At 42.1% G+C, this 22,814-nt stretch overlaps 1 protein-coding gene across 1 annotated transcript in view; it reads right to left on the reverse strand.

Moving 5' to 3' along the window:
* Positions 1–22,814, reverse strand: part of cep162 (centrosomal protein 162) — a gene marked incomplete at its 5' end in the record, with an annotated part of 120,830 nt that overhangs the window by 60,858 nt on the left and 37,158 nt on the right. Inside the window, 10 exon segments of the mRNA XM_024280308.2 lie at positions 4,438–4,564; positions 4,641–4,734; positions 4,822–4,934; positions 5,265–5,375; positions 12,440–12,574; positions 13,159–13,241; positions 14,616–14,691; positions 14,910–15,030; positions 19,553–19,634; positions 19,920–20,066. Coding sequence (XP_024136076.1) covers positions 4,438–4,564; positions 4,641–4,734; positions 4,822–4,934; positions 5,265–5,375; positions 12,440–12,574; positions 13,159–13,241; positions 14,616–14,691; positions 14,910–15,030; positions 19,553–19,634; positions 19,920–20,066 — 1,089 coding nt within the window.

Below are 22,814 nucleotides of genomic sequence, written 5' to 3' on the forward strand. Positions count from 1 at the left end.
TTGAATACCTCTGATCTAGAGGGTGAAGGCAGTGAATGTTTGGTTTCCTCCCAACACGTCTCCTCATGGAAGACCTGACTCTGATTATTGTCTTAATGGGATTAACTGGGAGGACAGCAGGCCTTGGAGAGGAAGTAGATGAAGTTTTTTGGGGTATGTGGGAGGAAGAAGCCAAATCCAGTCAGTCATTTCCACACAGAGATGTTTGTACAGATGAAGATGTGGTTTGGATGGGTGTGGGCATGAGGGCAGGTGATGTCGGGACAGAGTGTCTAATGTTGGCTGCTAAAACCTCACTGCCCAGTGGACTGGGATGGATCCCATCAGGTCTATAAAAGGAGGGTCTGTTCCAGAACAGGTTAAAATTGTCAATAAACAAAAATCCATTCTGTCTGGAAGCAGACTGGAGCCAGGTGCTCAGGCTCAGCAGCCTGCTGAAACGGCCTGGGCCGCGGGAGAGGGAGGGGAGGGGCCCCGAAATAAAAACAGTCAATAGGCATGATTTTAAAAAAGTTCAATAAAAGCCTTTTTGGTCGTTTCTGACTCGCAATAAGACGTGTCATTAAAACCGACGTGTAAAATCAGTCTCCTCACAGAGGAAGGGAAGGAGCGCAGCAGGTCTGGGAGTTTCTCCAGGATGTCCAGAACTGTCTCTCCGGGGAAACAGTGCGTTCCTTATGATTGAATCCCCAATAATCGCCGTTGTCGGGGCACACAGAGGAGGAGGAGACGCGGGAGCAGGTGAAGCGCTGACAGGTGTATCAGCCACGGAGCGCACCTGAGCGGCCACGGCGGCAGCAGCCTCACCTCCGAGCTGGTCTGCCATCTGAGATGGCGGCGATGCGCGAAGACCACTGGAGTGGAAGCGGACGGCCTCCTTCAGGATCCGACGGCGGGAGGAAGATGTTGCTGACCGGGAAGACGGGGGGAGCTCCAGCTGGCGATGTGTGTCAGGAGCAGACAAGGCTTTCGCGGAAATCCTCGGTGCCCGAGCCGGGTTGCTGCCTGCCACGGTCCTTCCGTGTTCCGTTGGGATCTCCGTGGCGTCTCTCCGAAGAGCGGGGAACTCCATGAAGGAGCCCAGGTCAGGTGGAATCTGCGCCGCTGTGTTTGCTACAGAAGGAGCTAGAACATCCGAAGCCAGGCTAGCGAAGCGGTTTGAGAGACTCAGCAGAGGAGGCTTCTGAGTCTCATCAAAACTCCCTCTGGGCAGCCGGACAACCACTTCTTCATCCAGGGATCTTTGTTTCGGAGTTGAGAATGAAGAAGGCCGTGGACAGGTGGAAGGATCCCACGGGGCTGTGTCCTGGAGAGCGGCGCTAAGCGATGTTAGCTGCTTAGACTGGGCGAAGGAGACATCCATGAACTTGGAAAGCAGTGCGTCTTCCATTTCCAGCTCAGCTTTTAGGCGACGGATATCATTTTTAAGGTCAGTGATGATTGCAGCAGTTTTACCCGGAAATTATGAGTCCAGTTCATTTGCTTTATTTGGTTTCTGTCCTGAGTCCGTATCTGGACTCACCGCTGCTGCTCCGCCATCCGCCATGTTTTCCATCTCACGCGCATGATGACATCATGGAATGGGCGGCTCCCACAAGGAGTGAAAGGCGGAGCCTCATATCGAGCCATCTTACTTCTGGGTAAGAAAAACTCTCACAAAAATAACTCATATTTCATAAATAATGTGTTTAGTGTGTCAAAGGTAATGTATGATCATATATATTAAACAAAAACATTAAGAACCACTTCTAAAACACCATGGAAGACTGATGACATAAGGTGTCTGAAATAGAAGTGCAGAAGAGCAGAGAGGAGATACAGGAAGTCTAAATTAATAATTCATCTAGAAATTTTAAAGGAACAACTCAAAATGTACAATAGCTCAGTTAAAAAGGCCAGAACTCTTTACTTTTCAAAAATCATTACAGAAAATAAAAACAATCCCAAAGTTCTTTTTAAAACAATTGATATTTTAATAAACAAAGATTTTAATAAGTCCTCCATGCCGTCATCTAATGCTGCATGTGAGGACTTCGCAGACCACTTCATGGGTAAAATCAATGCTATAAGATCGAGTCTTTCACCTGTGCCAAACTCTTGTTCAACAGATCACCAGCATTGGTTTTACCTGAGGAAACACTGGGGAGTTTTGTCCTGGTTGATGCGGAAATGCTTGGTCGAGTTTTATCCCAAGTAAACACCAAAACCTGCCTTTTAGACCCCATTCCCACTTCACTTTTTAAAACATTTTATGGATTCTTTGAGTCTTTTAAACATAGTGAACTGCTCTCTTCAGACGGGTGTCTTCCCCTCTGCCTGTAAGACAGCAGTGGTGAGGCCCCTTCTGAAGAAGAGCAGTTTAGATCCAAATACTCTGGATAACTACAGACCTGTATCCAACTTACCGTTTTTAAGTAAAATTATAGAAAAAAGTGTCGCTACTCAACTTCATGAGTTTTTAAGTAACAAAAACATTTTAGAAAAATACCAGTCTGGTTTTAGAATGAACCACAGTACAGAGACGGCTCTTTTAAAGATCGTTAATGATCTTAGAATACATTTGGACTCAGAAAAACTCTCTGTTCTGGTGCTGCTGGATCTTAGTGCCGCCTATGATACGGTACATCACCAGATTTTATTGGATAGACTTAGGAGTCTAGTGGGCCTCTCTGGAAATGTTCTTAAGTGGTTTTATTCTTACCTTACAGACCGACACTTTTATGTAAGTATGGATACATGCTCCTCAAGAATCCATGAAATAAGTTGTGGGGTTCCCCAAGGGTCAATTTTAGGTCCCATTCTTTTTAATTTGTACATGTTGCCTCTTGGGGATGTCATCAGGAGACACGGCGTTGACTTTCACAGCTATGCTGATGATACTCAGCTTTACATTGCCATGTCTCCTTATGACCTTGAATCTGTAAACACTCTTTTAAACTGTATTTTAGATATAAAGTCATGGATGGCAGAGAACTTCTTTCAGCTCAACCAGGACAAAACAGAAGTTTTAATCATCGGTCCTGAAGACAAGAGAGAGAGAATTTTACCAACGCTTAATAATTTCAAACCTTCTCATTCTGTGAGAAACCTGGGCGTTCTTTTAGACTCTGAGCTGAATTTTATCCCTCATATTAAAAATGTCGTTAAGACAGGATTTTATCATCTTAAAAATATCGCCAGAGTCCGCCCATTCCTCTCTCTTGCCAGCACAGAGGTGCTGATGCATGCTTTTATTTTTAGTCGTTTAGATTACTGTAATGCCCTGCTCTCTGGTTTACCTCAAAAATCTCTTTCAAACTTACAATTATTACAGAACTCGGCGGCACGAGTTCTGATGAGGACCAGGGGGCTTGAACACATTACACCAGTTTTAAAATCGCTGCATTGGCTCCCTGTGCGTTTCAGGATTGATTTTAAGATTCTTTTAATGGTTTATAAATGTTTTTATGGTCTTGGGCCTTCTTATTTAAGTGATCTTCTCTTAAAGTATGAACCCTCGCGGACCCTGAGGTCCTCCGGCACCGGCCTGTTGGTTGTTCCTAAGGTGAGGACCAAAACACATGGTGAAGCTTCGTTCTACCATTACGGTCCTCGCCTCTGGAATGGCCTGCCGGAGAGTCTCAGAGCAGCAGAGACCATAGAGGTTTTTAAGAAGAGGCTCAAGACCCACCTTTTTAATTCTGCTTTTGGTTGATATTATCTGCCTATTTATTAAATTAATTTTTATTCATTTATTTTATTTATTCATTCATTTATCTTTCTTCTTTGTGATTTTTATTTAATATTTTATGTATTTAATCTCAATTTCAATGTTATTTATTTATTTTACATACATTTTATGTATTTAATTCTATTATATTACTGTCATTTTACCCCCAGTGATTCCTGTGGGTTCTATCATATCAGGGCTTGTCTGCTTGGTCTGGGGTCGTTGCCGTGGTTCTTGCCCTTGCTGGGGCGGCTGGAGTCCTGCACTGCAGCCTCACAGCTGTGGAGTGGACTCCGTGCTGTTCCGGTCGGGGTGGGCGCCGTGGTGATGTTCCTTTGACCGAGCTGGCTCCTGGTATGATAGATACCTGTCAATACTGTTTCCTCATAGCAGAGCCAAGCCTTAAGTTTATTTTACAAGTTTTATTTATTTTTTTATTTATTTATTTATTTTTTCATTGTGTGTGGGGTCATGGGTGTATGTGTTATGGGGAGGGTGTGTGTGTGTGAAGCGTGGGTTGGGCTTTTATTGTGTATGTTTTGTTTTTAAATGTGAAGCGCTTTGGGTTACTCTTGAGTATGAAAGGCGCTTTTATAAATAAAGTTTGATTTGATTTGATATATTTGGACATAGTTCATTCTGAAAGGCTAAACAACGGTATGATTTAGGCCCTTTAAGATAAACTGACCTTAAAAATAACTGACATTCGCTTTTTAATCCAATCTAACCTTTGTTGGAGACAACCTGTGCTTTAGCCAAGTCTCTCTCTTTCTTCATCTGCTGTAGGTCGACTTCTAGAGCTATCTTTTCCTGCTTCAGGGAGTGCAACTCCTCCGACAGTTTGGACTCATTGTTCTGCACAAAGAACACATCTGTGGGAACGGACAAACCAATCTGCAGCTTCAAGATGACATAGGAAACGGGACTGTACCTGAAGTACTCTGATTTGGGCCAACAAGTCTCCAGAACAGTTCACTGGTAACACACTTCCCACACGCCAAGAGCTTTTACTTAGCTGGTCCCTGCTAAAGGTAAAAGCACTTTCACTCTCAGTTGAACAAATGAAACACTGAAGAAAGAAGGTGTGTGAAGATCTCAATCAATGATCTGACCGTGTTAATGCCAGCTCATTCAGCAGCCTCTGGTTTGCTTGAAACATTGCCTCTTCGTTGGCTTTGCTCTTGGCTTGAAGAGCCTTCAGTTGCAAATACAGTTTCTCATTTTCCTGAAAAAGCACATTAGCCAATGAACATTAAGAAACAATAAAAATGTTCCCATTAGAAAAAAGATGTTGTTTCTTGGATAAAAAGGGTCAAATGAACTGGGTAGATTTTCTAAAAGTTTTTCTTTAAGGAATTAATGAAGAGTTTAAGAACTGGAAAGACTGGGAAGGAAGCGCTGAGGTCCAAGCATTTGGCATATTTCTGGTTTTAAACTATTTTTTGAGTTTCATATTAAATATTTAACGCTAAAACATAATTAAAGTTGAACCCTAACAGATTAAAATGGAACCAGGGTATCAATAAGGCACATAGACAGAATCAAGGAGACTAACCTGCTGGAATGCTTTGATGAGCATCTCTTGCTCTTTGATTTCTTTTTTCACATGTTGAGGCTTTTCTTGAGGATGTGCCGCTTCTTCTTTCCACTTCCTCTGACTTTGCAGCTAAGGAGTACAAACAGTTTGAATAAAATATTGAATAAACAAATGAAAGTTAAGGCTACGAGGGACTTATTTTGGGACAGTAGAACCTTCCGTTGAGCCCACCGAGGGTTTTGGACCCATATGGTCTGAGCACATGGCGGAGGGATAGGATGTATTCATTCTATATTTAAAAAAAAACTGTCTCAAACATGTCACTACTGTTTATTTTTGCAAGTTTTGGGGACAGGATTGTGGCTTAAAAACTGTCTCCTTGAACTCCTGTTGATCAGCATTTTATATTAGGCCCAATACTGTCATGTCGATACCAGACTTTATCCTGTGATTAGTGGTGGACCAGGATCAGTAGCGCCGCCCTGCTGGGAGGACAGGGCAGGGCAGGGGGCAGTACTCAGGGAGACAGAACAGTAGCCACAACGCCAACATCTGCTGCTAACATGTTGGACTTATTTTTTGCTAACCTGCTCTGAAGCAGGAGGTCTTTGAGGAAGATGAGAACGAATATTTATAGATGTAATGAACGAGAATGAATGAAAGGTTGCTGTGGGCGAGGGGTATTCATTTTCTATTCTTCCACCATTTAGACACTTGAATCAATTTGTGAAACAGTCCTATTATACCTTACCTTAGAATTTAATTTTTTTCCCAATTCCACTATACCAGTTTTAAATAGTCAATCAAAGACAGGAAGTTATTTATTGATGTCCAATTACCCCTGAACTCACCACGACATGGAGTTCAGTGGTTAGAGTGCGGAAATAAAATGAAAATATTATTACTCCTAGACTTCTCAAGTTAGCATTTTAAAAAGTCAGGTCTTTAGCAGGAAAAACATTTTTAATTATTGATTTTATCACTGAGAAAAAAGTTGATTTTATGTTTTTAGTTGAAACACGGTCAGATGAGAATAGCAGGGGAGCAGTTCTCACAGAGTCGGCTCCTCCCAATTTTGCTATAGTCGACAGGTTGACAAAACCCCCTGTGTCAGTGGCACCAGAACTTTACTCCACCAAAGCCTGTAATGACTTTGCCAAATTCTTCAGGGACAAAGTCAAAAACATTAGACAAACAATTGTTGTCAACTACAAGTTCAGGATATGAACCCTATCCACAAGAAACCAGTATAAACCCAATGGCTCAGTTTCAACCCATAAACAGTAAAGAACTGCAGGACATTCTATGTCAACTGAAGGAAATATTTTGTGTCAATTGGTAACTTCACTTCTGAGCCAATAGAAATTACATGTGGAGTGCCCCAAGGCTCCATCCTGGGACCACTTCTATTTAACATCTACATGCTCCCACTGGCCCAGGTTATAAAGAACAACAACATTAGTTACCATAGCTATGCAGATGACACACAGATATATATTAGACTGACACCAGGAGACCGAGGCCCTGTACAGGCTCTTGGTAAATGCATTGAGGACATTAATGACTGGATGTGTCACAACTTACTTCAATTAAACAAAAACAAAACTGAGGTTATTGTCTTTGGGGATAAAGAAAAAAGGTTGGACGTCACTACAGAGCTTCAATCTATTCAACTAAAAACTACCAACCAGGCCAGAAACTTGGGTGTAGTGATAGACACAGACCTAAATTTGATAAACACATTAAGGCACTCACTAAATCAGCCTATTATCGTGTTACGACCCCTGGTCGTGTGTGTTTTGTGTGTGTGTTTTGTTTGTGTTTTATCTGTTTCACCATGCAGCTCCTGCACAAGTCCAGCTCCTCCACTGCTGCTGACTCCGCCCCCTTCCTGCAGAGCTGGTTGAGACACCCTCCCAGCCAATCCCTGAGCTGGGAGGGAAGCTTAAAAGAAGCCAGGAAGCTCTGCTCCAGTGGCGGCTGAAATTCCTGAGTGGGGAATTAGTTTCTCAGCCTCCCCCTGCTGTCTGCCTGGCCCAAGCCTGCTAGCTCCTGATTTCCCCCTCTTTAGTTTGTTGTATTTGTTAATTTTGCTCTGGTGGTTTCTTTAGTTTGCTTTGGAGTAATACTTATGTTTGACTGTTTGGTTTTGCTGTGAAGCCTGAGATCCTAAGTTACTATTAGTATTCATTCATTTGCCTTTTTGTAGTCTCTTTTATCTTATGTTTTGACACTTGTCACTTCATTAAACACTGTGTCTCCTTCTTATCCCTGCCCGGTTATTTACTTATTTTCTTTATGTTACACATTTCTTCCTCCTCCCCAAGGAGGGATGTAATATATCATCTCAAAAATATCTCAAGGATTAAAGATCTGATGTCTAAGCAGGACCTGGAGAAACTAGTGCATGCTTTCATCTTTAGTCGACTTGATTACTGTAACAGTGTTTTTACAGGACTACCAAAAAAATCCATCAGGAAACTGCAGCTTATTCAGAACTCTGCTGCTCGGGTTCTCACAAGGACCAAGAAAGTAGACCACATCAGTCCAGTTCTGAGGTCTTTACACTGGTTACCTGTCTGTCAGAGGATAGACTTTAAAGTTCTGTTACTGGTTTATAAAGCTTTGAATGGTTTAGCACCAAAATACATGACTGACCTCCTGACCCAGTATGTACCAGCCAGACCTCTCCGGTCATCAGGATCTGGTCTTTTATCAGTTCCTAGAGTCAGAACTAAACATGGAGAAGCTGCATTCAGCTTCTATGCACCACAGATCTGGAATAGACTTCCAGAAAACATTAGATCTGCTGAAACACTCAGTGTATTTAAATCCAGGTTAAAGACTCACCTGTTCTCAGTTGTATTTGATTAATATGTTTTCAAAAGTTTATGTCCGCACTGTTTATCTATGCTTGTCTTAAATTAAAATCTTTTTACTTTCTTTTAATTTTATTTTAATGATCACATATTTACTATTTCTTTTGATTGCTTCTTTTAATGTTTTATGTAAAGCACTTTGAATTGTCTCTGTACATGAAATGTGCTAAACAAATAAACTTGCTTGCCTTGCCTTGCTAAATCTCTGCAGTTCTTTTTTCAGTGGTTGATGATGAAGGATTTTGTCATTTAATGAACAGTTGACAAACAATATAGTGTACCAGCTCGTCCATATTTCACAGAAAAATATGAATATACCTGTGCCCAGTGGCGGGCCGTCAGGGCCTGCAAGGCCTTCTCTGCTGGCCTAAAAATATCTGAATCACAGACTGATATTAATTATTATTTATTTCCGTGAATACGTATTCTATAATTCCAAATGCTCTGTCTTCATCCTTTCATTGCTGTCTCCCTGCGCTGCTTCCAGACGTGTATTTTCCTATTTAAGCATTAACCAATCACATTGCAGCACCATTTGTTGCTAGGGTCAAAGAAATCTGCCTGAAGGCCTTCACAATCAGTTCTGCGGGCCCTGTAGCATAAAATAATTGTCGACCAAACTGTTGCTTCAACCAATCAGATCTGGAGTAGACCATTGCAAGCGATTGCAAGGCCAGCTAGCTGGCCTACGGAAACGTCATCATTTTCACGAGCTTTGATTGGACAGCTCGCAGCTCGCTCTGGTTCTGCGTTATGTGACGGACACAGGTGCCGAGGAGCGGCGTGTCAGGTTTGAAGATTTTGCCAGTGAAAGCGTCTCATCGTCTGATTTTTGGTGGAAAATGAATGTCTGGGTAAAGTTGTGGCACAGTTTTGTCTGGCACGGGTAAAGGAGTTCCGTGACTCCGTTGAGCGGGAGTGAAGCTGATACGAGGAAATCTACGAGGCCCCTGAACGCACCGCGGGCGCGTGCAGCGGAAAATCCTCGCGCACTACCGACAATATTATTTTCCAGACACAGATCAGATTCCAAGATCACAAAAACTGATGTTTGTCTCCCTCCTCGACCACAAGAGGCTTCAGGAATACCAGAACATTTTCCAGCTTATCACAGCCACGGAACACTTTCCATCTGCGAAACGCACGGATTCTGCACGACAGAGTGATTGAAATCTTCTTGAGGATAGAAAGGATGGATTTTGTGTTTAAATAATCTGGATTTTTGGTGAGTAAAATTTTGCTATCTCCCTACATAATATTGAAATTTTATCAGGTTATTTTTTATGCTTTTAGTGTGTGTGTGGCAGCTGTACCTGCAGTAGAAGTTTTATTGCCATAAAATAGTTAATGGGGGTTGGATTGATTCAGATGGAGCACTACTGAAGGCCTAGGTGTGAAATGCACGGCCCGCCACTGCCTGTGCCTTATGAACAAGTGCGCAAAGAGACTGAAGACAACTTAGTGAAAACACACAACTTTCCACGTACAGTTGGAATTTACGGGTAACAGAGATCTATCTGTCTGTAAATGTTCATTATATGACGGCCCTCACACTGGAACATTAAGAGTGCAGTACTGCAGAATGTCAAGACTTCAGAGCACATCTTAGATTGTTAGAGTTTGTTATATTTATTATATTCATGTTATATTAATGTATTGAGGACTGATGCACTTTTACATTTGATTAAATTGTATACAAGTTTACAAGAGTTCTATTTAAGTGTGATTCTACAATAAGTGCCAAAAGCTGTGCACTTGAAAAAAAATCTGATTTCTGTTATGTTGTTTCGGATTGTAAAACAAATCATAATCTGTGGAATAGTAGAATTGGTTCAATACGTATCAAACCGTGACCCTCGCATCGAGGTACGTGTCGAACCATGACCCTCATATTCAGATACGTATCATACCGTAAGCCTCGTTTCCAGATATGTATCAAACAGTGACACTCGTATCGAGGTACGTATCACACCGTGACCCTCATATACAGATACATATCAAACCATGACCTTCATATCCAGATACGTATCGAACCGTGACCCTCGTATCGAGGTACGTATCGAACCGTGACCCTCGTATCGAGGTACGTATCGAACCGTGACCCTCGTATCCAGGTACGTATCGAACCGTGACCCTCGTATCGAGGTACGTATTGAACCGTGACCCTCGTATTGAGGTACGTATTGAACCGTGACCCTCGTATTTAGGTACAAATTGAACAGTTAGAAAATCTGCATCGCTGCATCCATAGAAGTCATTATTGTCCAGTTTTTTTCACAGACTGGCGGTGCTTTTGCTGCTGCGCAGCTTTTTGTGTGTCGGTATTTTAGGATCCTCATGCTTTCCAGCTATAGAACTGAACAGAATTTATTGGATTTTTAAAGTTTGAATCACACAGTAATAAAATAATGGGCTGCTTACATGTCTAAATTTTCTGCATGTTTTTTAATTTGGTGATTGACATACACGTTTAGCAGTGAGGTAACAGAGCTGCCGCTGCTGTTTTTAAGGGTATCCTGCAAAATATTGTTAGTTGAGATATGGCGAGGACAGAGATGTTTACTACAGTTTCAGGGAGTTTTTTCTGTGTTGACGTTCTTTTGACACGTCCGTGCACCAGTGAGCTTCACCACAGAGAGTGCTGTAGGTTAATCCTAAATGGAGGTAGCTACATGCTTTTTTCAGGATCACAGCTCTAAATTTGCTCTGAGACAAGGCCATTCCCTTATGTTTTGTGAAGGATACATTAATCTCCAATTCCCCAAAACCTCTCAGTTTATATACTTGAGGTGAGTTTTATAGTTTAACTGATTTTTGGTTCCACTCTTTTAAAACCTTCCCTCCTTCCATTCCTTATTATGCAACTCTTGTGATTCCTTTAATCCACTTGTTCATGTTATCATAATGCAGCATATAACCCTCCAAATCCCTTTCCTGATCTGAACTATTTGGTCTCTCTCCGTTTCTCTGAATCTATGTCCACCTGGCATCAAATGTCCAGTACTACAGTTTAAAATAGTATAAAGGCCTTTACAAGCCATTTTAATGTGATATTTCTCTGACCACATCTCTTCTTTACCTTGTGGCTGCTCCCTTTAGTCCTCTCCCGAGCAGGGGGGGGGGTGGGGCTTCTGCTGTTTGAGTTGATTTTTGCTTGGTTGCTAGTTCCCCTCCTTGAACCGCCACCTTAACATGGTGAAGGGGTTTGAGTGCTCGAGTGATCTCAGGAGCTATGCTGTCGGGGGCTTTTGCCCCTGGTAGGGACTCCCATGGCAGACAAGTCCTTTCTCCGGCCATGTCTCGGTGGGTAGTGTGCTCCTGCCTGAGGTGGAGGAGTTCAAATATCTTGTGGTCTTGTTCACGAGTGAGGGAAGATTGGAGCGTGAGATCGATAGGCGGATTGGAGCGGCGTCCACCATTCAGCGGTCGCTGTACCGGTCCGTTGTGGTGAAAAGAGAGCTGAGCCAGAAAGCAAAGCTCTCAATTTACCGGTCGATCTTCGTTCCAGTACTCACCTATGGTCATGAGCTCTGGGTCGTGACCAAAAGAACGAGATCCCGACTACAAGCGGCTGAAACGAGTTTTCTACGGAGGGTGGCTGGGGGCTCCCTTAGAGATAGGGTAAGGAGCTCAGTCACCCGGAGAGAGCTCGGAGTAGGGCCGCTTCTCCTCCGCATCGAGAGGAGCCAGTTGAGGTGGCTTGGGCATCTGGTCCGGATGCCTCCTGGACGCCTCCCTGAAGAGGTGTTCCGGGCATGTCCCACTGGGCGGAGGCCCCGGGGAAGACCCAGGACACACTGGAGAGACTATGACTCTCGGCTGGCCTGGGAACGCCTCGGGGTCCCCCCAGAGGAGCTGGAGGAAGTGGCCGGCGTGAGGGAAGTCTGGGCATCTTTGCTCAGACTGCTGCCCCGTGACCCGGTGACGGATAAAGTGGAAGAAGATGGATGGATGGATGGATACTTCAAGTAGACTTGTTTTAATTTGACCTTTTTTAAGGACTCAGTTTTACACAAAGTTTGGTTGGATTTATTTATTTATTAACATTTTAAATACAAATTTTTAGTCATCACTTGTGCTCTTGTGTTTCAAAAATCTAAGTTAGCTTGGTAAACAATACATCACCAATAAAAATCAGCTCAAGTGACAAAACTAATTTTTATGCATTTTTAAATATATCAAATCACCCTTACATGAATCAGTTCATGGGATGAGCTATCCCTTCCTCTTCCATTTACCAACAGCAACACTGATCTTTTGAGTGCAGTTTTATCACCTCTTTCTAATGTTTTTGTTGATGACTGTTTTTCATACCTTGCTCTGGAGGAAGACATTTCTTTCCCTGAGTGAAGTCAGCCCATCAGCTTCTTTCTTCATCATCTGGAGTTCCTTTTCTTGCAGTGTCAGCTGGGCCTTCAGCTCCTTCCCCTCAAAAAGATCCTCATCCTCCTGAAAGGAATACATCAAATGAACTCAGCTTACATATTTTTAAATAGGTTTTTATTGCTGTTAGTAAAATGTAAAACTGTAAAACAGAAACCAGTTCAATTTATTTTTTAGATAGCCTTGTGAATAAGATCTAAAGGTGTTGGATAATTGAATGCAAAATTAAGAAAGGTTTATTATCAGAGACTGTTCACCCGTTGCTCCGCTTGGGTTTTGTTGAGTTTAAGTCCCATCATCTGTCACATATCTAGGTGTATAAAATGTGCCCTCTGCATTTGCCTCAACCCCGGGGGAGTGGTCAGCTGCAGACACAGCTGTGCTTGGAAACCCTGTGGTGTTTTAACCCCCATTTTTAAAGTCTTTGGTATGACTTGACTGTGGATTTCAACTAGTGACATTTCAGTTGCAGAGCAAACACTCTACCATGAGACCACTGAGCTGGTTAATTACTCCGCAATGTCAAGAAAGTCTCAATCTGGTAATCTGTATTATGAATAACTGCACATTTTACGCACCACTCAGAATCAACCAGTTTTACTTTGATCCATAAGTTGCCTTAACTGTGTGCTTTCTGGAGGGTTCCTTACTTCCTGTGCCTTTTCCTGACAGCTCCTGGTGTCCATTTGGAGGAGAGACGGCATCAGCTCATTGGTCAAGTTTGCATCCAACTCTGTTGATGAAGCACAAAACACTCAACAAAACATTCCTCAATAAGTCCTCTGACGGACTGCTGAACCAGAAGCAGTCCTCTTCCCTTTTGTTATTTGTGGGTTTGGTCTTTTGGTAAACGGCAGATATTTATGAAGTGCATCCCTACTTCTGTTAGGGCCTAAAGCACTTTACAACTCACATAATAGCTGTGTTTACATGTGCAAAATGTCCGTGATCGGGTCAAAGATCGGATTAAAATAGAACTGCGCACATGGGCCCTGAAAACCATTATTCAATTGTAACAGATGTTGATAATTCATGTGGAGAAAATGGTATGGTCGAGCCAGGGTGGGATTATATAAGTTCGCTTCCTTCCACTCCCTTTTAAGCGATCAACTCTGAAATAAACCACTTGTCTGCTTGAAATAAACCACTTCATTCTGGTTTATACTTAGTATAAACCAGCCTTAAAAAAGCACCCCCACCCTTCCAGACCTTCCCGCTCACAGACATGAAATCTATGTATGCTGCAGCTCTGCTCAGAGAAACGGTTCACTCATGGAGAGTGCCGATCGGTCCTCCTCACGCTCCAAAGACTCCCACACCCTCTATGCATAAGGTAATATCCAGTGCAGTAATGACACACGACCGGACTCTCTTTTTACATGCACCACATCAGATCAACCATCGGTATAACCCACCTGTCTTGATCGGAAATAAATTTGGATCCGAAAGAGTCTGATCGGGCCAGATTATTCTGAACGGCGTGTTTACATGACGCATTTCTGTTCTAATCAGGGAGTTTTTCCGATTACTTGTGACCATGTAAACGTAGCTAGTGATGGCACTGGAGATGTCATGCGAGGCGCTAATGCAGGGGTATTCAACTCCAGGTCTCGAGGGCCGGTGTCCTACATGTTTTCCAACCAACCTTCCATTGAAGCTCCTCATTGGCTAAACATACCTGATCCTGGAAATTAGCAGCAGATAAGGCAGGATTTTTGGAAAACCTACAGCAGAGAGGCCCAAATCCAGGCCTCGAGGGCCAGCTTCCTGTAGGTTTTCCAGAAATCCTGCCTTATCTGCTGCTAATTTCCAGGATCAGGTATGTTTAGCCAATAAGGAGCTTCAATGGAAGGTTGGTTGGAAAACATGTAGGACACCGGCCCTCGAGGCCTGGAGTTGAATACCCTGCGCTAATGGGACCACCAGGAGCAATGTGGTGTTCAGTGTGTCCAGGGCTTTAATAAATGGAAAGGCAGAGCTGGAGCCAAACTTTTCAGTTTCCCCATCAATGTGGGCAATGTCTGACCTGTGATCCTGCTAAACACAAGTTTTGACAGAGCTTTACTAATCCCAGATTAATTCCTAGCGGCTATAACATCCATAGTACCAGATTTCACTGAAGTCAGAGGTGGTGTTAGCTCCAAAGACAAAGGGTGTTGATCACCAGATGAGTCTTGGGAGGCCTAGGGAAAGAGTGTTCAACATTAGTAAACTTCAATATATATAATATTCTTGATGTTTGCCCATTTTCAACCCAATTTAACAAAGTAATCTAACTTTATGAAGGTTACTCTCTACAAATGTTGATTTGAAAGTATCCTCTTGAAATAAGCTGGTGTGGTTTAGCTCACTATCTTTAATGGATTAGTTAGCATTTATGTAAAACCAATTTGTCCTTTACCTTAATGATACTTGATTCCAGGTTACAGTTGGAGGGAGGAAGTGGAATCTGAGCACTTCCTGATACATCCATTGCTCTTGCAGCAGCACCACGATCTCCTGACTGCTTCTGCTTTGGCTTACTGTAAGTTCCAAGTGAGAAAGTTTTTCTGAAAACACTGTTCTTGGTTTCAGTTTCATGCAACTGAAATCAATTTTAAATACATTCTATTACCAAAAGTATTGGCTCACCCATCCAAATGATCAGAATCAGGTGTCCTAATCACCTGTCCTGATCACAGGTGTGTAAATCAACCCTCAGACATGCAGACTTTCTTTACAAACATTAATGAAAGAATGTTCCTCTCTCAGAATCTCAGTGAATTCCAGTGTGGAACTGTCATAAGATGCCACCTGTACAACAAATCCAGTGGAGAAATGTCCTAAATCCTCCACAGTCAACTGTCAGCTCTATCAGAACAACATCCAAGAGTTTAGGAACAACAGCAACTCAGACACCAAGTGGTCGACCATGTAAACTGTTGGAGAGAGGTCAGAGGATGCTGAAGGTCAAAGAGGTCATAGACTTTCTGCAGTCAATCACTACAGAGCTCCAACCTTCATGTGACCTTCAGATAAGTCCAAGTACACAGAGAGCTTCATGGATGTGTTTCCATGTCAACAGATGCATCCAGACACATCATCAAGTACAATGTAAAGTGTGGATACAGTGGAGTAAAGCACGTCGCCACTGGACTCTAGAGCAGTGGAGACGCCTTCTCTGGAGGGAGGAGTCACACTTTTCAATCTGGAGATCTGATGGACCAATGGACCTGACCAATGCAGTTTTGGAAGAATGGTCCAGAATTCCTAGAAACACTCCTCGACCTTGTGGACAGCCTCCCAGCAGAGTTGAAGCTGGAATAGCTGCTAAAGGTGGACCAGCTTCATTTTGGACTCAGTAGGATGGAATGATGCTTCTGTTCATGTGTGATGCTTCTGTTCATGTGTGAGTCAAGGCAGGCAGGGCTCTAGAGTGAGACAAGTTTGGTCGCATTTACGACTAGATTTTTCATTGGTGTGCTGGATGCTGGCAGCAGGTGGAGTGAGTGAAAAAGTCTGTTAAAATCCTTTAGCAATACTTCGTATATCGGAGCAAAGCAAGAAAAAAGTCAGTTTTGTTTTCTGCGTCAGAATCAGCTGATTCGTGGTGATCGCGTGAGCGGTAGAAGATTTATGGCAAGCAAAAATGTCAGTTATTCAGATGTCACCTGCGACATTATTGGTCTTTTAGGGTTAACTACGGTGGCCCTGAAGGTTAAACCACATCAACAAATTCATCAATGTAAAACGTTATAAAGATCGCAATGACAAATAAAAACAAATATCAAATAATGAAAAACATCAAGTTTTAGAAATCAAAACAAAATCCCACAAAGCAAAACAATTCTAAAACATGAAAAAGGAAATGTTTCAAAAAACATAAGTACATTTCTAAAATGAAAATGAATGAATGGATTTTTAGTTGAAGTCTCAGTTCTGTGAAGCATTTTAAAATCCTATTACAACTATATTTGTTCTGCTTTTAAACCATTTTAAATTTTAAATTTCATTATGATTCACCTGGTTTTAGTTACAATCTAAAAACTTGACGTTTTCTAGGACAGAGTTTCTGCAGAGCAACAGGAGTTCATTCAAAATTCGCCTCTGAGTTTTGGGCAGGACTGAAGTGAACCTAATGCTGATATCTAATGAATATTTTGCTACTTTCTCTCCCGCTAGCTTACAGCCCCTCACACTCCAAGCTAACATTACAGTGAAACATAGATAGTGAGCAATATCATACCTTTGCAGACGTACAGTTTTGACCCAGATTGCAGCTCAGAGCAGGAAAACAAAGACGTTCATAAATTTATTGGTCTGTAAGTGGATGCTTCAGAATGGAGCGGAGCATGGAGACTTAGGTTCCGCCATTGACTGTAAAAAAAAACTGGACTTATCGAGCCATGAGGTCCCCCTCCATTGGAAATGCATTACCTCCACTCCTCGTGAAAGTAGGCCACCGCTTTCACTGTCACTTCCTGAAACGGCTATCACCATATTGCAAATGTCTGCAACCCATCTTCAGCGATTGGTCTGAGTCATAGCTGAGTCATGGAATCTATAGGAAGTACTGTTGCCAATCAGGAGTGAGTTTGTTGGGAGTCTCCGCCTCTTTCCACGCCTCTATCACGAGACCGCAGATGTAAACAGCTTCTACTTTTATAACGGCGGAGAATTGTACAAGTCATTGTTGAAGTCTTTGAGGGAGAACCATTCCAACATTTGATTCTGTCAGCGGTCCTTTTGGATTTACTTACATTTATTCCTTTTTGTCGAGATAAAAGGAGCATTTGGGTGACGCTGCTGAACCCCCCCCTCGTGCGCGCGCCGCAGCTGCAGCTTGTCTCTTCACATGCGCTGCCATGTTACAGTCTGATCAGATGCACGTGAGAAGCGCGTTCAGCGGTATTTAAAATAAATAACCATCCTAACAAGTGAACAGCTGGATCTTTTTATCTGTTTGAAAATACGACAACATCCATTGAAGTTTGTCTCGCGCTCCTCAGACGGCTGCATCTAATTCAGGCTGAAGCTGGAAAAGTGAAGAAGATGAAACTTTGGTTGGTGATTTTATGCGCATATACGCAACTTATAATTTATAAGCTACAACCAAAACAGAGAAAAAAAGAAAAACGAACGTTAAACAAACAAAAAAGTCCAAACACATAACCTCAGAGTGAAATCTATTTCTACAGAGTAAATCCTCATCTAAAAATGTCGACAGCATGCTCCTCTTGTTGTTTCAAACTGCTGCATCGGTACATTCCATTAAGGAAAACAACAGTAGGACAATGATTGGTACATTGTTGAATTGTAAAGTAGGTGTTAAAAGGTCTTCACGGACCCATTGATGAAGTCTGCTCCCATTGGCTACCCGTCATCTGTCAATCAAACCCCCCACACGAACAACGTCAGACCCACAAACGTTTATTGAGCCATCTGATTGGTCAATTTATAACTCTAATAACTTGTGATAATTGAAAAAAATCTTTTTAAAAAAACTAGGATTAGAAAAAAGAAGTTAATAAGAAAGCAGCAGAGGAAGAATGATTATTCTGACATATAAAATGACTGAGAAATAACTGTTTCTCAATGTAAGTCAATGGGACTTTGGCCTTTTTGGAACCCAGTGGTACTTCCTATATGGAACACGGAAGGAGGGGGGCTTGCTCTGTCCAGTTCTTATATACAGTCAATGGGTTCCACTCATTTCACTTGCTGTGACAAATTTAAGCTCTTTCAAACGAAGTATTGAGTCCATTGATTGTTTAGGAGAACTGGAGTGAGCGAATGTGACATCACTCACAGAAGATGGTTAACTTCCAGCTCCAAACAAATGAAGTCAATTCAGTCAGTTTTTTTGCAACACGGACACCGCCATGTTGGAGCCAGATGATATTAGTGAGCAGTGATTGGTCCACATCGGTCTGAGTCTATGGCAACCACACGTGGCCTCTTTGGATGTGGGGCTAGTAGGCACCACATACTGTTATTGAGGCATCTGATTGGTCAGTATATTATTTGAATAAGTTCCAATTAAGAAAAAAATGATCAAAAACATGTTAAAAAAGGTATCAAAGCATGAATGGTTATTCTGACAAATAGAATGACAGTGATTTAGTTATTTATTTTAAAGAGTTCTACAAAAGCATCGGTAGTCCCGTCTCCATGTCTGAGTTCATGAGATCATTCAGAAAGCTGCGTCTGAATGAGGCCGCTTTCAGCACTACTTCTGTCTCTCTGTGACCCAGCTTGATGCTTGCTGTCCTGCATTAGTCCGAGGAGGGTCAAAACAAAACTACAGGACCTTTTCATTATTGGTTGAATGGAAATAAGAAAAAGACTTAAGTGTGAGGGAAATATGTGACTTATACAAGCATTGATTAATTAATTTCAGACATGCTGTAATCAAACAATGACTTTGGGTTTTGTGCCTGGGAAAAGAAGCTGTCTTCTCCTGAGAGAGGAAGTACTCTGATAACACCTGCTACCTTGCGCTGGGAACCGAATCTGTAATGCAACATCTTACTGTGGGATGATGTATCTGCCCATAAAGCAGAACTTTCATGCTTATGAAACTTCTCTGCTCGTCTGATCAGCGAGTATTCTTATTTTTGATTAGTGCTTCTTAAAAACTTGAGTTTAACTAAGAATCCGTTTGCTCCTCATTTGGACTTCAGTCCTTTTCCCACGACAACAGTTCTGCGGGAGAACGATCAGATTACCCTCCATGTTGGTTTTGGACTACACCCGCTGATCCTGTCATCAACACGTTCTGGACCAAAGAGTTCTGGATTGATTGACGCAATGCACATTCTTTGCCAAAGCTCAGATATTTCAACTCTGAAATCATTGCACTGTGCTCCATCACAACGCCTGAAACATGCTGCAACCAGAGTCAAAACGGTCAAAATGATGGTCAAAACGCACCACAGGACCTCTGACCACATCTGTACAATAACCTAACATTGAAACTGAACGAGAATCACGTGTGGAGAAAATGTAGCTTTACAGCATCAGCATGTGGTTGGCTGTTACGTGTTGTGTGTATTATTTTCTAACCTGAGAGGTTGGAGGGTAGAGTCTACAGCTCCAGTGCTTCTGGGTCGGATCGGCTGCATAAACTCCTCTGCAGTAGACATGTCTAAATACACAAAAAAACAAGTTCTGTTTTAGCAATTGTCATCTGGATAATAATATAATAATAACGTATCATGCTTCTAAGTAAAAACTAGACCCACAGCAGGCATGCCTAAATCCACAAACACCCAATATTATAAAAAGTTAACATTCTAAAAAGGTTTTTCCACAAATGTCAGCTTTTCCTAGAGTTAGAACTCAGAAACTCTTTGCTTGCAGTGGGGTTATGTCTGACCTGACTCAGTAAAAGCACACCGCAGGGGTTGTAGAGCATGTTGAGAAGAAGTACCTTCAAATGTCAGTTGGCTGGTGTGTCCTTTTCCTTCCCCACAACTATCTTCTGGAAGATCTCCTAAACTCTCACGAGCATTAATCTGTATGTAGGCCTCCTGCAGACTCTCCATGTCTGACTCACCACTCTGTGTAAACAACTGACCTGTAGAATAAATAATTTAGGTTCTCTAGTTTCCGAAAAGAAATCAACAGAAGCTGAATAAAAACAACATAAAAGTTTATAACACGCCTAGCTGTTATGCTAACATGCAATGACAAAAACAGCATGTGGCACAGCAGAGTATTAAACTACAAACTTGTTCAATTCCTCTTTTAGCTGACCAAAAGAAAAAAAAGGGACGTCATCTAAAAGAGAAACCTATTTGCACCATCTCTTTCATATAAAGTACATGAAACCTCATCCTACAAACAACATACAACTCTGAAATGTTAATAACATAAAGAAGAAATAACGTTTTAAGTGTGTTGCTAGGCCACCCCAGAACCTTGAAAGCTTTTTACAATGTCTAGACAATAGACTCGTTTCACCGTGACGTCAGACAAAATGGAGATACCGCTGCTACCATGTAAAACAGTGGTCTCAAACTCAATTCAGCCGGGGGCCGCTGGCGGCAGAGTCTGGGTGAGGCTGGGCCGCATCAGGATTTCCACAAGAAAAGCGCTGATAAAACATTCCAATGTTCTCAAATTACGTAATTAAATAAATACATTTAAAAATATAATAAAAAATAAAATCAATCATTAATAAATAAATAAAATAATAACAATGACCATACAGCAGATACAGACAACTGAAGAATCACATATTGATTGACTGACTAGAACAGTGTTTCTCAAATGGTGGGGCGCGCCGCCCTGGGGGGAATGCGAATAAAAACATGTTCACATTAGTTATGGATATTGTGCATAATTCTACATACTGTTGATAATACATTAAATATAGCAAAAACAACCTAAATATGCATTTGGTTAACAGAAACAGCCGCTGTTTACAGTGAACCAAAGAACTGAATCTCTGAGAAAAGACAGAATTCATCACTACTGTGGAAGGAAACAAGGAAAGACTTGTTTTTACTTTGAAAGTTTTAGAAGTTTTCTTAAAAAAAGAAAAAAAAAAGAAAAATTAATAAAACCGACTATTAAGTTTGTTTGTTTTAATATTCTTTAATGATAATAAAGGCACAATATTTTGAAGAGATATACAAATGAGATTAACTAATGACACCAACGATATTTGCAGCAGAAAGTTGTAGAAGGGGCACGAAAGAATAAATTCTTCATAGGAGGGGCGTAAGAGAAAATAACTGAGAAACTCTGGAATAGAGAAAACTATTTTTATTCAGATTCAAATGTCTGTATTAACAGGGCCTCCTTCATTTCTGAGCTAAGAGCACATCCAATTGAGCACATGAGCATCACTCACTCTTGCGGAATATTCAGTCTCTCGCGCGATGACTTTTTCTGCTCGTGGAGGAGGAAAAAGCGCTCCCGAGGGTCTGACTTGTCCGCGCGGAATTTTTGATACGCTCACGGAGATGTCTAATTTCTTCGTGGAGTTTTGATATAAATATAACACCATAACTGGAGGAGTGAATGAACGAGGGAGCGAGGCACTGGACAGCCCACCGATGTTCCGCCCTCCAGAGCCATATATGTAGCGACTGAACGCTAAGAAAATGGACAACTCAGAAACAACTCAGAAACAGGCAGTTTGATGCTGAAGATTTATTTGTGGCTCTGGAGGGTGGGCGTAGTGTCTTTATCTTCCTGAAGGGGGCAGTGGAGGAAAGCAGGAAGTGGGCCTGACTTGTAGATCTTGTGGTTGTTTGTAGTCGAAACAGGAGCACGCCTCAGAGAAGAACACAGGATAGCAGAACGTGACAAGGCTTGGTAGACTTTGTGGAAACTCTTGACAATGTTGGGAGGATCAGCAATCAGGAGCATGAACAGGAGCTTGGTCGAGGGCGGAAACTGGTGGGCAACGAGGAAACTCAGGAGAACTTGATCATCAAAGTTATGAGGACGAGGCAGAGACGTGGTCAGAGATGGAGCTGGGTCGGAACCATGAACGTGACGAAACATGAAGCGTGCTGTAACGAGCATACTGACTACTATGAACTGGCAATGAGCAACAGAGAGAGAGGAGTATATGAGCTGTTCAACACAGGTGAGTAGAATTAGCCTGATGGCAAGTACAGATGGCAGCTGCACATATACCCCACCGTGATTGGTTTGTTCAGCTCTGCACACAGCAAGTGTCATTCATTTCAGTCTTGAGGGCCGCACCAACATTAATCTTTCATATGAAGACAGGGGCCGCAAATTATTATCCCGGGGCCGCAGATGGGCCGCGAGTTTGAGACCCCTGATATAAATTGACCTCCGGTTTATGGGTATAGACCAGCAAAGCTTACAGCTGTTTAACACAATGTTTATAAATCATGAAAGGTAACCTTACCCGTTTTAAGGGAAAATTTGTACAATATTTATTTCATGAATGTCCTATTGAACTGTATTTTCATTTCCTGTCTTAGATCGCTCACAAATCTAAATGCAAATTTGAATAATCCCTCAATAATTGAGGTTCTTTTGAAAATATCGACCTTTCATTTGAGCAGATATTATTCTAACAGGTTATATTTGGCCTGATGTCATCCCCACGTAATCTAAGTGCGATTAGCAAAAAAACTGATGGAAATGCATGTCAGCAATGCGGAAAATGCATCCTGCACACATTTTAATTGCTTCCGAGGCTAACTGTAGTTGTTGTTTTACGGCATGTGTCAAAGTCAAGGCCCAGGGGCCGGATCCAGCCCTCTGGGTAATTCTATCAGTTCTATTCTATCTATGCTCCATTCCTGTTACTTGACTTCTGCCTGTTTTTGACCAC

The sequence above is a fragment of the Oryzias melastigma genome, linkage group LG17, assembly GCF_002922805.2.
Source record: "Oryzias melastigma strain HK-1 linkage group LG17, ASM292280v2, whole genome shotgun sequence".
In the NCBI taxonomy this organism is placed as follows: domain Eukaryota; kingdom Metazoa; phylum Chordata; class Actinopteri; order Beloniformes; family Adrianichthyidae; genus Oryzias; species Oryzias melastigma.